This window comes from Sceloporus undulatus, chromosome 3 (assembly GCF_019175285.1).
Source record: "Sceloporus undulatus isolate JIND9_A2432 ecotype Alabama chromosome 3, SceUnd_v1.1, whole genome shotgun sequence".
In the NCBI taxonomy this organism is placed as follows: domain Eukaryota; kingdom Metazoa; phylum Chordata; class Lepidosauria; order Squamata; family Phrynosomatidae; genus Sceloporus; species Sceloporus undulatus.
This window is the reverse complement of record NC_056524.1, coordinates 240,025,855-240,041,226: the sequence shown is the minus strand read 5'-3', so window position 1 is coordinate 240,041,226 and position 15,372 is coordinate 240,025,855. Positions and strand designations below refer to the sequence as shown.

Sequence of the window (15,372 nt, the reverse complement as noted above, 5' to 3'; positions counted from 1 at the left end):
TCAGTTAGTCTGACATCAATACCAGGAAAGATTCTAGAGCAGATCATTAAACAGAGAGTCTGTGAACATCTAGAAAGCAATGCCATAATCACAAAAAGTCAACATGGGTTTCAGAGAAACAAGTCATGCCAGACAAATCTGATCTCTTTCTTTGATAAAATTACCAGCTTGGTAGATGAAGGGAATGCTGTGGATATAGTATATCTTGATTTCAGTAGAAAGATCAAAGAAGAAAGTGCAAAGGCAGGCTTACTGTTGAATATAAAGAAAACAAAAATAATGACTATGGAGAACTTACATTATTTCAAACTAGACAATGAGGAAATAGAACTAGTAAAAGAGTTCCCATATTGGGGATCAAACATTGATTGGAATGGGGACTGCAGCCAGGAAATCAAAAGAAGATTACGAATGGGGAGGGCAGCTATGAAAGAATAAGGAAAGATCCTAAAATGCAACTCAGCACAAAAGTTAGAATCATGTAAGCCATTGTATTCCCTATTACAATGTATGGATATGAGAACTGGACAGTTAAGAAAGAAGATAGAAAGAAAATCAATTCATGTGAGATGTGGTGCTGGAGAAAAGTGCTGAGGATCCTGTGGACGGCCAAAAAGACAAACAAATGAGTCCTAGAGCAGATCAAGCCAGAAATATTCCTGGAAGTCAAGATGATAAAACTTAAGCTGGCGTACTTTAGACACAGTGTGAGAAGGCGTGAATTGTTGGGAAAAAAACAATAATGCTAGGAAAGGTGGAGAGAGGTAGAAAGAGAGGCAGGCCACCTGCTAGATGGATGGACTCTGTTAAAGAGATCACAAATATGAGTTTGCAGGAGTTGGGCAGAGCAGTGGAGGACAGGGGATCTTGGAGATGTCTCATCATCAGGATTGACATGGATCAAGATCGATGCAAAGACAGTTAACAACAACAACACAGTATCATAGGCTGAAGAAGGATTGGGAGTGTCTAGGTTATGAAAGAAAGTAATTGCCCTTCAACAATGTTCATGTGGAAGGGATTTTATTTGTTATTAAATTAGTTTTTCAGAAAATAAGTAATCAAATAAAAAACTAATGAATTAAAAAATATATCCGGGGTAGCTATGTTGGCCTTATAGCAAAGTACAATAGCATCCAAAAATCCACAAAACAGTGATACTTTTATTGGGCCCACTAAAATTATTATTATTATTTATTATTATTATTATTATCCCTCCAGCCTGCAGGGAGTGAGAGGGCGGGTCCAACACCATTGGGACTGCCCTGAAGGGACAGAGCCCTCCCTCCACGGTCAACTGTCATCGTCCAGCCTGGAGGGAGTGAGAAGCCGGGTCCAACACCATCGGGACTGCCCTGAAGAGACAGAGCCCTCCCTCCACGGCCAACTGTCATCGTCCAGCCTGGAGGGAGTGAGAGGGGCGGGTCCAACCCCATCGGGGGACGGCCCTGGAAGGGACAGAGCCCTCCCTCCACGGCCAACTGTCATCGTCCAGCCTGGAGGGAGTGAGAGGCTGGGTCCAACACCATCGGGACTGCCCTGAAGGGACAGAGCCCTCCCTCCACAGCCAACTGTCATCATCCAGCCTGGAGGGAGTGAGAGGGCGGGTCCAACACTATCGGGACTGCCTTGAAGGGACAGAGCCCTCCCTCCACGGCCAACTGTCATCGTCCAGCCTGGAGGGAGTGAGAGGCCGGGTCCAACACCATCGGGACTGCCCTGAAGGGACAGAGCCCTCCCTCCACGGCCAACTGTCATCATCCAGCCTGGAGGGCGTGAGAGGGCGGGTCCAACACTATAGGGACTACCCTAAAGAGACAGAGCCCTCCCTCCACGGCCAACTGCTATCGTCCAGCCTGGAGGGAGTGAGGGGGTGGGTAGGGGCTAATTTTGTATTGCAATTTTTATTGTACACCGCTATGATAATTGCGGAATAGCGGTCTATAAATAAAACTTCTTCTTCTTCTTCTTCTTCTTCTTCTTCTTCTTCTTCTTATTATTATTATTATAAAATGAGTTCATACTGAAAGCAGATAAGCAGGAAATGCAATTTCTTTAAAACTGGTGTTATACATTTTCTATGTGATGTACTTCTTAGCAGTTAAGTAGTTACATTTTGAACTATAGTAATTGCAGCTTTGAAGGTCTTTCCAAGAGCAGCCCATTTAGAGCACATTGCAATATGCAGTCCAATCGAGAGGTTACCATTGCATGAACTACTGTGGCTAGGTTTATCCCTATCCAAGAAAGGCTTACAGCAGATGCATCAGTCAAAACTGGCCCCAGGCTAGAAATGAAAATGTTTGTAAATGTTGTTCTCATGGGCAGGGATGAATAATTTGCTCATGGCTGCTTCACACTGCTTAATTGCAACCAGCTAACCTTAAAGAGCAAAAGCCGGTCTAACTCAAAGCCAAGAGCAGAAGAGCAGGAGCCTGGTAATAGTGCAAGAAAGAACTTAGACAACTGAGAGAAGAAAGTTCTACTAAACAATTTAACCATTTCCCCTCTCTGCTTTGAGAAAGTCCTTGAAAACAGTGCAGTTTTTGACAGTTATTCATAATTTGATATTTATTCTGTGAGAAATCCACATGTGGGGTTTTTTTTTTGCACAGAAAACAACATTGCCTGTGCAGAAACATGTTTTCTGCACAGAAAAATGCCATCTTATTTCACAAAACCCCCAATATTTTTGGGGGGGAGAGGGCACAGAATAAGTCCTGTACTGTGAAGATGCTTTTCTCTTTAGAAGTCTCCTTTAATCTCTGCAATTACCTGCAGTTCAAATATTTGCATTTTTTTGGTCTCTATCCCAGGCAATCTGAGCCATGGAGTCCACAGGGAGCTCCAGTGACAGCACTGGATCTAGAAGTACTCTCAAGCTTAAGCATCTGCCCATACCTAATTACTAAATTTAGGAACCACTAGTCAACAGAATTTTGTCTGATTGGGATCAAGCTTCATTTTATTGACCATTAACTAGACATTTGTCCAGCACCTGCACAGTTGAAGCTGACTATGATGTTTTCTATTCCAGAGACTAGGACATGGAAAAATTGACTCAAGCTACAGGAAGAGAAATTCCACCCGAACATCAGGAAGATGGTAAGAGCTTCTTGGACAGTGGAACATGCTGTGGAGTCTCCTTCTTTGGAGGTTTTTAATACAGAGGCTGGATGGCCATCTGTCAGGAGTGCTTTGATTATGTATTCCTGCATGGCAGAGGGGTGGACTGGAAGACCCTTGTGATCTCTTCCAACTCTATGATTCTAGAATCTATAAGAAGAAATAGCACTCAACAGAATGTAAAGTCGAAGGCTTTCATGGCCAGCATCCATAGTTTTTTGTGGGTTTTTTTGGGCTATGTGGCCATGTTCTAGCAGAGTTTCTTTCTGTTGTTTCACCAGCATCTGTGGCTGGCATCTTCAGAGAATGCTTTGCCTGGAAAAAGTTGGGTGTATATATACTGTGTGAGCCTGGTAATGCAGGAGTGATTTGCATGTGTATTGTTCTGTGTTGATGGTAGGCCTCAGCCTGGGAGGCTAATGCAAATGAGGATTAATGTCTGCTAATTGGTGATCATTATCTGCTGGGAAAGCCTCTGACTCTGAATGGTTTTCCATTTGCATTTGCTGAGTCCTAATTTTGCTATTCCTCAGGACTGGTAGCCAAATTTTGTTCACTTTAAGGGTTTCTTCTTTCCGGTTGAAATTGTCCAGGTGTTTGTGGATTTCGATGGCTTCCCTGTGCATCCTGATATGGTAGTGGTGGGCATGGTCCAGAACTTTGGTGTTTTCAAACAGTATTTTATGCCCAGTATTTTATGCAATCATCCTGGGCATAAAATACTGTTTGAAAACACTGAAGTTCTGGACCATGCCAACCACTACCATGTCAGGATGCACAGGGAAGCCATTGAAATGCACAAACACCTGGACAATTTCAACAGGAAAGAGGAAACCCTTAAAGTAAACAAGGTTTGGCTACCAGTCCTGAAGAAAACTCAACAAATGCAAATGAGAAATCTCCCAGAGTCAGGGGCTTTCCCAGCAGATAATGATCACCAATTAGCAGACATTAATCCTCGTATGCATTAGCCTCCCAGCCTGAGGCCGGCCATCAGCACAGAACAATACACATGCAAATCACTCCTGCATTCCCAGGCTCACACAGTATATATACACCCAACTTTTTCCAGGCAAAGCATTCTCTGAAGATGCCAGCCACACATGCTGGTGAAATGTCAGAAAGAAACTCTGCTAGAACATGGCCACATAGCCCGAAAAACCCACAAAAAACTCAACAGAATATTGATGGGATCCAGTCCAAAATTCTTATGCTCACAACTAGTGGTGCCATATGATTATTAAACAGCACGTGGAAAGGATGGGACCTTTACAGCATAATAGCCAGGGGTGTGAACAGAAATACTTTAATGATTGTCTGGAACTGGCCATCCAGATAGAGAAGCAGTCTACAATATTATCATGCTTATTGCAATTCAAAGTCACTGAGAGAAGATGGCACTCCTCCTGTCTTTCACATGGGATAGGTAGTCAATCAGGACTATAGAGGTTATTTCATGGCCACATCTGAAGTTCATCTTTCATAACATGCACGTGTATCTTCTATCTAAGTACAACTCAAAACAAGTGAGAATAGACCCTCTGAATCCTGCCAGGTACACTTCTGCCTTCTTGAGAGTACCCTTTTGCGACAATCATGTATATCTTTACCTGATGCCATTCATTATATTTTGTATAGTGGTATTTGCTGGTAGATTTGTTTTTGTTGTCAAGTTGTTTTTCAATATCTTCTTGCAGGTTTTGAAATAAAATCCTATGTGACACAGAAGAAGAACAACAAAAATCATGCTTGCTGTTAGAAAATTCTGACTCATGCTCATATGATTTGCTTGTAAACGTAGGATATATAAATATTTTTAAATCCTGCTTTAATTTAATATATAATAAGATTTGCAGATCTGTATCATCATTATAATTGTGTGCCTCATCCAGTTAAAGTGATGTTCAAGTTCTATTGAATGATAGAACTTATTCCATTGTTTCCAATGGTATGTCAGGGCCAGTACAGATGCTGCCCCCTTGATCACCAGATTGGGGCTGTGGCAATTACATGCCGCTGCCGCAATCCAGTATTTTTTCAGCCCCAAAAGAAGTGGCAAAATGCTGCTCCTTTTTGGGGTGGAAAAAAGCCACCCTTTCTGCCGCAGCTGTGTCTTTTTCATGTTCCTGCGGCATGCAGCATATAAATGCCATGCCGGTGGAATGCCACAATGCTGCCCACTGTCTGATTGGGTGGTCAGCATAATGCCAGCTTGGGAGCGGTGTCAGAACATGTCTCATGTAAACTCCATGCCCCCACACCACCCCCATGCCGGCATGTTATGCTGGTCTGTTTTGCCTCTCAGTTACAATTGACTAACTTTAGCTGGATCTGGGCCATTGAGGCTAGAAAATATATGCTTTATCTGGCATCAGTAGCAACATTTCTCTAACCACAATGTGAAATGAACAAGAATTTAGGGGATAAATTTCATGGACTGAAATTGAGCAGCTAATTGAATCAGAATAAAAAATGTGTGCCACTGTCAATGTAATCTGCAATGTGTACAAGAACAGAGAACAAGAGATGTGCATATCTTTTATGCTATTTGGACTGCCATGGTTGCAGCATAGGAATTTTGGAATATGTGAAATAAATGCCATCCAAAGAATTCACCAATCTCTCTCCTATGTATCAGAGCAGTGATACATGCTCTGATACATAGTAGAGAGGTTGGTGAATTCTTTGGATGGCATTTATTCCACATATTGTTTGTTATAATAGTGGATACTTATTGATACCCAAGCCACTGAAGAAGACCATAGGTTGAAACGCATCCGGCTGGTGATCATTTGAGACTGGATTCACAGAACTTCTGCCGAGAGATACATTGGAGTATTTATCCAGGACTATCAAGCCTTTGGCATGGCCTTTGTCCTCTCAGGACTTGCATAATTAAAAAACTGATTATCATTTTAAAGGCACACTGTAGTTGCATCTGCAGTGTGAATTTTAGGTTCTTTATGTAAGATAAAATTTGCACGATATACTGTACCTTTGTTTGTAATGTAAATTGAACATCTAACAAATATTATTGATATCCTTGTTATAGAATATATTACTTTTACTATGGGAAAGCATCATGCCTGAAGTCCTAGAGAGGCTCTACTGCCAGTCAATGTTGACCATACTGGGCTTGATAGATATGACTCAGGTAGCTCTTTATGCTCTTAGACCTAGGCATGGGTGTTGTAGAACTGTATGACTCAGGTGACTTACTCTTTCCTGCTGTGACTGAGAGGGCAGCTTCAGCACTTTCCAATCAAAATGCCATAAGTATTGGATCACTTGTAACACAGTGCTATCAAAACAAATCCCTTCTAGAACTGTTTCAAAGGTTCACACTTTCTCCTTAAAGGTTCCATTTGTACTCTTGACACCAACCCTTCCCACCCTGTCACCCTGCAGATTATCCCAATTGGCATGGGGATTGTTTGAGAAAGACCTGAGAAAGAGTTAAGTATAACCTACTCGTAAGGTATGCCATTCTGCTTCAAGAGAGTCTCAACATATTTGGCTTGATCAGCGCTGACATGAAAATCCACTTCCATCTCACTGAGTATATGTAATGCCGAGTCTGGATACCAAAAGTCAATCTGTTGAGGAGAAAATACAGAAGGCTTCTTATTGATGCCAGCCTAAATGCAGATAATATTTGAGAAACAGCTGAGGCTTAACTCCCTTTGAATACTTACCTCTTTTCTTTTCTGATCTGTTTCTGGTTTACAAATGTATGCTAGGACCTGAATTCGTTAGGGAACTTTATACTACATTAGAAGCACCCTGTGAGGTAGACAAATTTCCTCTTATTCATTCTATAAGTAAGAAAGGAAAACTATACATCATGGCAAGACTACAGGAATGGGTCAAGGAACCAATTTGCTGCCCCAACACTCTATGAACTCTTTGGACTGTCAAAATGGTCCCTCTGCCACCCAAGAAAAGCAAAGAAAAAACAAGATTTTCTAGTTATTTCAAACCACAGATAAAAAGGCATCACTCCATTTCTGGCTCTGAAATACATGTATCTTTGGATGTCAAACAGTTAAAAGGTGAGTTGCTTTTTCTGGTTGCTTCTAGGAGAAGCAGGCCATCTTTTGTTTAATTGGGGAAAATGTGGTCCAGGAAGCATGTAAAGAAGAATGGCTGTAAAAAGAATTGCATACCTGCTAAGATTTTACAGATGAAAACCTGGACATGTGTGGCTAGACAACATTGATCAAGATGGCAAAACTTATTAATGGGGAAGAACACACAAGCTAGGAGAGGCTGCAGTCATTTGCTTTTGCCTGACTCTACAGGGAAGGGTAAGAGTCCACTCCTTCTCAAGAACTACTTCTGTGCCTTGAACTCAGTTTGCAACTGCTAAAGCAAGCTGAGGAAAAAATGGGGAAAATGGTAAGATGAGAGAAAAACTGGGACGTTTCTCAATGTCCCACTGAAAAAGTGGGACAACAGAGGATTAATCAGGACTGTCCCTGCCAAATCAGGACCATTGGAGGGTATGGGGCTGTATGCTACCCCAGGGCCTTATTTTGCTCACCTCTCCTATAAAGCTTTATTCATACCTTTTTCATTCATGTACTCACTGTAGGTATATGTATGTGTGGTCGAGAGAGCTGGACTGTGGTGCAAGTTTTCATTGTCAAGTTCCATACACTTCTGTGAGGCTGGCATGGCTTGCAACCAGAGCTTGCTCCAGCATGGATTTACCCATAGGGTTGCATTAGATTGCAAACCTATACATCTTTATTTGGGAACATGTTCCATTGAGTTTCTGGGCCTTCTAAGTGGATATCTTTGGATTTTGCAACCAACTTGACCAATTACTAGTCACACGTGGTGTAGACCTACTAGACCAAAGGGACTTGTGTTGAGTGTTGAGTTTAGGAGTTCATTGGGTTTATTCTAGTTGGGACTAGCAAGGTGGTTAGATTCAACTGAGGAGGCCACATGCTTGAGTGTGCAGGATCTGAGCAGTACAGTATCAGATGGGGTCCTGGAGATGTCTCATTCACAGGGTCACCATGAACTGAGATCGACTCAAGGGCAGTTAACAACAACACTATTATTTCAGCGTTATATTTAAATAATTTTAAAGCTTTGCTTACATATTATTCTTACTGGAATACTAGTAAATATTTTAGGCATGGCAACTCAAGGACACACAGTGTCCTCTAGACTTTTAGGAAAATGAAGGCACTGAAACATGTTAATATACTAATTTTAGGATGCCCAAATTTATATACAGTAGTTTATGATATTTCTGCTTTGGAGAGAGGTACCTGGAAAAACAACAACAAGAAAACACTTCATAGTGTTCATCCAATCTGATGTGTTTTATGTTCATTCATTATGGTATTACTATTTAAAATTATGCATTTCTAAACAAGGAAAAAATTCTGTTCTACACTAATTATAAAGATGTCTGGAGGCTGTTTTTGAAAAAGGTATTTAATATTGTTTATTACTATAAACTCACAAAATTCTAGCATTTTCTGTTTAAATTGTTTCCTTTTTTTACACAAGATATCCAGTCATCAGATGCTAAGGACAAGAAGGAGGAAAGAGGCCAAGTTGTTAGTCAAAATAACTCACCTGTAGGTTGCTTGGCAAATTCTTCAGGAAGTTCACTTGCTTTTCTTTATGAGGCTTTACACGAAATACCTTGGCACTGTGGAAAATAGAATGAAGGATTAAGTAGCTATGGAAACAATTTCTCCACCTTGATGTAACTTAAGTGAAAAGGCTGTACCTGTCAAATCGGCGAGCAGAACTCAAAATTAAGGCGCTGGCCATGAAGCCCATAGCCAACAATGACTTCATGTTTCTTTTACTTTGCAGCAATTGTTCTCTGTCATTTTTATTCTTCTGCTTGGTGATCAGCTGATATGCATAGAGTGTTCATTGGATGATAAGAGGTTTCTGCTGTCATGCCTGTGTATATACAACTCTTATTAGTGCTTTCAAACAATATATAAAATCCCCTACAACAATATATAAAATCAACTACAGATACTACATTAAAACTACATTGTGAAATACTGTACTGTATTATGGAATGTGTGGGATATAATTTAATGTCACTGGCCTAGATTTGGGGCATTGATACTTTTGAAAAATGTCCTGTTGATTTTTATAGGCTTACTAACTTAGTACAGAAAGCCATGGGAGGTTAGTGAGTGGATCTGGCTATTGATAGATTTCTGGAGGATGATATACAGTAAATTGGTGAGGATTTTGGACTCCTGATTGTTCCACAGTCATAGAAACAAAAGCAGACTCTTTCCTGATAACCTGTTCATCCTTGTATGAACAGTAGGCAAAGGGATCTTGTAACACCTTAGAGATTTGCTGAGAGAATTCCATGGCAGTTAAAGTGGAATCATAATGCTATAATTCTGTAGTGTCAAAGGGCCCCAGGTTTCTGCAGTAAAAAAACCCAAAGAAAATCCCATTAACAAAGTCTGCCTACTCCTGCAGCAAGAAAAGCCTACTGCTCCATCCACTAGCTTAGATGATATTAAGTCTTTCACTTGATTCCTTGTCACCAAAACAAGTGCTATTAACCAGGGACTGGGCTTTTCTCCTCCAGTTGTGGCTCCTTGTTCATAGAATTCCCTCTTCAAAGAAGCATGTCTGGCACTTACACTATTATCTTTTAGGTGCCAGCCCCCCCCCCCCCCAAAGTTTCTATTTTTCTATCCTTTTAAGTACCTCATATAGTTTTTAAAACACTAAATAGTATTTTATTCTGTGGTTCATTTGTCATTTAACAATATCTGTTAGTGCTTTTCTTGTATTGTTGGTTTTGTGTTTCTTCAAGTCATTTCTGACTTATGTCAACCCTAAGGTGACCCTTCTGTGGCTGGGAGTGTGTGACTCACCCAAGGCCAAACGTTTTCATTGCTGAGTGAGAAATCATAGTCCAGTGCTCAAACCAATACTTCACATTGGCTCTTGTATATAATTTTGTTTTTATGAATAACTCCATAGGGAGCTGGGGATGTTTAGCATGGAGAAGAGAAGGTTAAGAGATGATATGATAGCCCTGTTTAAATACTTGAAGGGATGTCATATTGAGGAGGAAGCCAGCTTGTTTTCTGCTTCTCCAGAGAACAGGACCCAGAACAATGGATGCAAGTTACAGGAAAAGAGATTCCACCTCAACATTAGGAGGAAGTTCATGATAGTAAGAGCTGTTTTTCAGTGGAACACACTTCTTCAGAGAGTGGTAGAGTCTCCCTCCTTAGAGATCTTTAAATAGAGGCTGGATGGCCATCTGTCGGGGTTGCTTTGATTGAGATTTCCTGCATGGCAGGGGGTTGGACTGGATGGCCCTTGTGGTCTCTTCCAACTCTATGATTCTATGATTCTAAATACCTTGAATATTCATAGTGAAGGGTGGAATGTGCTAAACAAATGTGATAACCTATCCCCAGTTGTAAGTTAGAATATAGTAAAAAGCAAAGTTAGACATTGCCATATAAATCAATATGCTAACATTTTTTTCCTCTGAGCACAATGAAGAAAGAATACCTTCCTAATCATGTTTTGTGTACTGGACCCCTTGTAAAAAGCTATGGAGCCAAGATAACTCAATACTCATGCATCCATATATTCATAACTTCTTGTCTTTTCCTTTACCCCTGGGATGACCTACCAGCCCCTCAAGTGTTGCTTTTATTCTAGAAACATATAACAAAATTACAGGAGGGTCTCCAAAAGATACACAAAACCTATTACACTGTGGGGAGGGAATTAGTGAAATCCATTAAAGACGTGAATAAAAATATAGTACACAAAATAGGATAATTTTTTTATGTTACATATATCTAGGGTCAATTTTGTCTTCTCATTTCTTACTGTATATCTTACATTTCCATACAGAGTTTGTCTATTTTGTACTTTGTTTTTTACAGCTGTTATCAACCACTTGACATCTCTTCTAACTGACATTTTCCCTGGACGGTTACCAATTACTGCAGAAGATATCCTATCTCATTTATTATTACTTCATCCTGATATATCACATGTGAGCTAGTATGTGAAGTATCAAACTAGACACAGGAAGCATGTATAGACCTCCCATCTTATTCCCAAGGAAGGCTTGAATCTTCCCTATAAGAAAGGTCATCTGGAGCAATCAATCTTGCAAAGTCCCATCCAATGCCATCATTCTTCATTAAGTGCCCATTCCAGTGGAAAAACACTTCTAGGACTTAACCACTGACAGCCATCCTGCCCCAGGGTGATGGTAATATAGGAACTGACCATAGCATAGCAAACTGTACCATGTCCATATTGCTTAAATAATGTAACTAGCCTTAAAAGATGCAATTTCCTTGCATTATGGGACTGCTATCATAGGCAGAGGTCAGCAAACTCCCTTGTCCTACAAAACCTTTCTAGTCAAGTTTCTATATCCCATGACCTGCTCTGAATATATATATTTTTAATCGTTCATCTCCAGGAGATGAGGGTGCAAATTCTCCAATTTTGGTGGGATAATCTCTGGGCAAGAGGAAAGGGATGTGGGTACATAGCCAGTTCAGGTAGTACAGAAGCACTTACTACAGTTTTCAAGGGTTAAGTTGTGGCAACTTGCAGAGAAGACTCTCCAGGGGCCTATGTATTTACAGAGGCCTAAAACAGATGTGCCAAAAACATCCCCTTCGGGCCGATCCAGGGGCATGGTGTTCAGATGATGCTCGCCTCTGGACCAGGGATGTAGCCAGGATTTTAGGAAGGGGGGGGCAGACTAAGTGCCACCATTATAATGGGGCTTGGGTGCGGCAGCGCAGCAGCACACACCATTCATTTTTCTAATGGGGGGGATCCGGACCCCAAGAGCCCCCCCCTGGCTACATCCCTGTCTGGACTGGGCAGAAGGTGGCTCCAAACTGGCCACAGAAGGAGTGCAAAATTAGTGCCCCTTGCTGGCAGTCCATTGCAGACTGTGGTGGCGGCTGACCTCAGGCCTGTGGTGTCTGGTTGCCACAGTCCATGCCACCCAGGGTACACTCATGGCTGGAATGGCCAGAGGGTGCTTCAAGCCATCCATTTGCTTGAGGCCAGAGTTTCCTTCTTCTTTTCTAGTTGTTGTGTTGTCAGGTCTCACCCTACACTCTGCACCCACTTTATGGCTAGATTAAATATCCCTTTCCCTGCCTCCTTAAGTAGGTGAGAAGGAATAGGATACTTCTCCCCATTTGTATATGTGTGAGTTTAAATGACAAACTGTGAGCAACTATGGGTGGTACTTAAGGCATATTGCTTAATGACGTCACCAAGGGCTATCTCTAAGTCTCACATTTGACCCATAAATCTCAGGGCCAGGTATGATCCTGAACTGGCAACCCCGTTCTGGTTCTAAGCAGAGAAGATGGGCAAGCAATTGAGTTGTGACCTCAATGCCACAGTTCAGTTGCTTTTGCTCTTTAGCCAGAATACAGGAGCCATCTGTGTCCCAGTCCTGGAAGCAAGGCTGTGTTGTTTCCTTTGCTTTGCATCCCCCTTTATTTCTTGCATGGACAAGGTAAGGGATGGATGAAACCAGCTGCGCTTGACATTTTGAATCACTGGTTGCTGAAATGCTGGTTGAGTAAGCTTTGCTCTACTTGGGTGGGGGAGCTAAATTTCCAGCTGAGGCACAAGGTGAAGGAACACTCCACTAGCTGGCACCTTTTGAGGGGAAGGTGAGGTGGAGGGAAGATGCCATCTTTGTAGAACCCAGTATGTTTTCTGGCTTGGATAAAGCTGATACAGTGAGGCAAGTTGTCAGATGAAGGGTCAGCTGAGGGCTCTCCAAAGACACAATATCATTTACCTGGTGTACCCTAGTCTAGGGAGAAGCCAATAGAGGTGAAGGGTTTGTCCCTCCATAACCCAATATCTAGTCCCACTCTTGGAGAAATACTGCTTCACTTAAACACAGAACCTGCATCTTGTCAGTATTGTGTTTCAATTTATTTACCTTGTTCCAGCCCAGTGACTTATTCTAGGCATATATGCATTTTTACTGCATGATGTGGATCTGATAGCCCACCACATGAGCAGAGGACTACTGAGCTCCATCTTTCTTAGTCATTGCTTTCCTCAATTTGGATACTTTGGAAAGCAACACAGCTGCAGATCAGAGGTTCTGTTTTGTGGAGCAAGAATCGTAGAAAATTAAGGATTCTAGAAAATTAAAAATCTTATTCACAGGGAAAGACTTCATGTGAACAAGAATTTCTCATTTGTAGGCATGTCCATTTACAATACATTGAGGGAAAGTGAAAATGTGGTATTGTCAGGTTTCGTGCTCCTCTGCTCAGACAATTCAAACAAACAAACAAACCAGAGTAACACGTGAGTTAGAGCTATAAAGCTGGGTGCCATTAATATGCTAATGGTAGTCACTACAGATTCGCAGTAGCAACATATATGTGCGTGTGTTAAAAAACACAGGGGACAAAATGTGTGCACATGCACAGCAAAAATACTACAGGACTAAGCAGTGGCTCCTAAACATTAGCTTTTGGAGTTAGTAGGCACAGAACAATATAATGCCATGTTTGCATTTTCTAACCCTGAGAGCTTTTCCAGAAAGATACCATGGTCCAGAAGACTTAGCAGAACTGCATTCCATTTCCCAGCACAGATAATCAGAGTAACCATCAGGGCAATCAAGGCAGATACTGTACCAAAACTAGTTCTATAACCAGACTGAAATGGGCCCAGATTCTCAGTCTCAGCTAGAGTTTACAGTCCTCATCCCACTGCATTAGCATTTTGCCCAGAGAAGAAATATCAGTGACTAAGGAGATTATTGCACTTGCTTTTCTCCCAAGCTGGGCACGGGCTGGATAAGGGCAGAAACCACTTAAAAATGGATGTTATCACACACCTCCTTGCCCAGCTCAGAGGCATCACATATTTGATCTGGGCCTCACAAAAAAAGGGAAAGTCCCGTTCTTTGCGAAGGCTGGATCAGGTATGTGATGCCTCCAAGCTGGGCACAGACGTGTGTGATAACATCCATTTTAAAGTGGGTTTTGCCCATACCCAGCCCATGCCCAGCCCTGGATAAAAGTGAGTGTGATAATCTTCCAAGTGAAAATTTGTAATCCTTAGATCTGAACAAAAAGCTGAAAAAAATCTTATAAAACATTACAGAGAACATTTGATATACCTAGCTTCCCTCTAAAACAGATAAGATTTACCACAGCTCTGTTATAAGATGAAGATGCCGTCTGAATTCATCCTATGAAAATGGTGTTGATAGTGTCAGAGTCTTGTGTAAATTTATTGAACTGCTTTTTTTCCGGTTGTTGTTGGTTTTCTTCAGTCATCACACAAGGGTTCAACCCTTTCAATTAAACATTCTGTGAAGATGGGCCCTTTTAATGGAGAAGAGCAGATGCCCCGTGGCTCTCTCTTCTCTTTTATCTCCTCTTAGGTATCTTCACAGAAAATGCAGTTTAAACAATTTCTCAAGAAGGCAAGTAAAGAATGAGATGAACTGTGCTGTTTTAGAATCCTCATTCTATATCCAGAGTTGTATCCATCCTAGTCTGAAATATGTGAAATCCCATTAGGAAACCAACTTCGTTACTTCTGAATATTACTGATAGTTTTATATCTAAAGATGAATAATGTCAAAGACCCATTTTCTTTTAAACTGGTACACATATACATGGATGTCATAGCAACCACAGAATATCTTACCAACATTCTCTCTATACATCTATTACTCAACTTCAAACAACTTCAGCATCTACCTGTATACAGATGAACTCTGACTATGAGAAAACCTACCAAGAGTGTATACCTGGTAAGTTCATGGTCTGTTTCAAACACACACACACACACACACACTATGATAGCTGATCAGATGACACCTGACACAATGGTCAAGTTCTTATAACTTGGCAGGAAATCACAAAATGAACAGTTTACCAGGTAATTACATAAATGCTTATAGTTCATTCCTTGCCCCACGAGCACGAGTCATCACTTCTTTAACCAGCTTCAAAACTGAGATAAAGACTATACTGTTCAGGGAAGCATTCGCAGGCATTGCATGATGATTATTTGATGTTTTTAATTTGTTGCCTCCTTTGTATTAATATGTATTATTTTATTATTTTCTAGAATGTATACCATAGGCAGATGTACGTTCATTATTTTTATCTATTTTTATCTATTTTATTGATTGTGTGTCCAGCCCTGCGTAAACCTACAGCCTTATATAAATATAGC

General features: G+C 41.1%; 1 protein-coding gene across 1 annotated transcript in view; it reads right to left on the bottom strand.

Moving 5' to 3' along the window:
• The window catches only part of LOC121926102 (mast cell carboxypeptidase A-like), a 32,742-nt gene extending 18,335 nt beyond the window's left edge, over positions 1–14,407 (bottom strand). Inside the window, exons 1-5 of the mRNA XM_042458743.1 lie at positions 14,334–14,407; positions 8,882–9,063; positions 8,725–8,800; positions 6,598–6,722; positions 4,737–4,839 (exon numbers count right to left, since the gene is read on the bottom strand). Of these exons, the coding sequence (XP_042314677.1) occupies positions 4,737–4,839; positions 6,598–6,722; positions 8,725–8,800; positions 8,882–8,952 (375 nt within the window). The 5' untranslated portion in view covers positions 8,953–9,063; positions 14,334–14,407. The remainder of the gene's footprint in view (positions 1–4,736; positions 4,840–6,597; positions 6,723–8,724; positions 8,801–8,881; positions 9,064–14,333) is intronic.
• Positions 14,408–15,372: the final 965 nt, after the last annotated feature.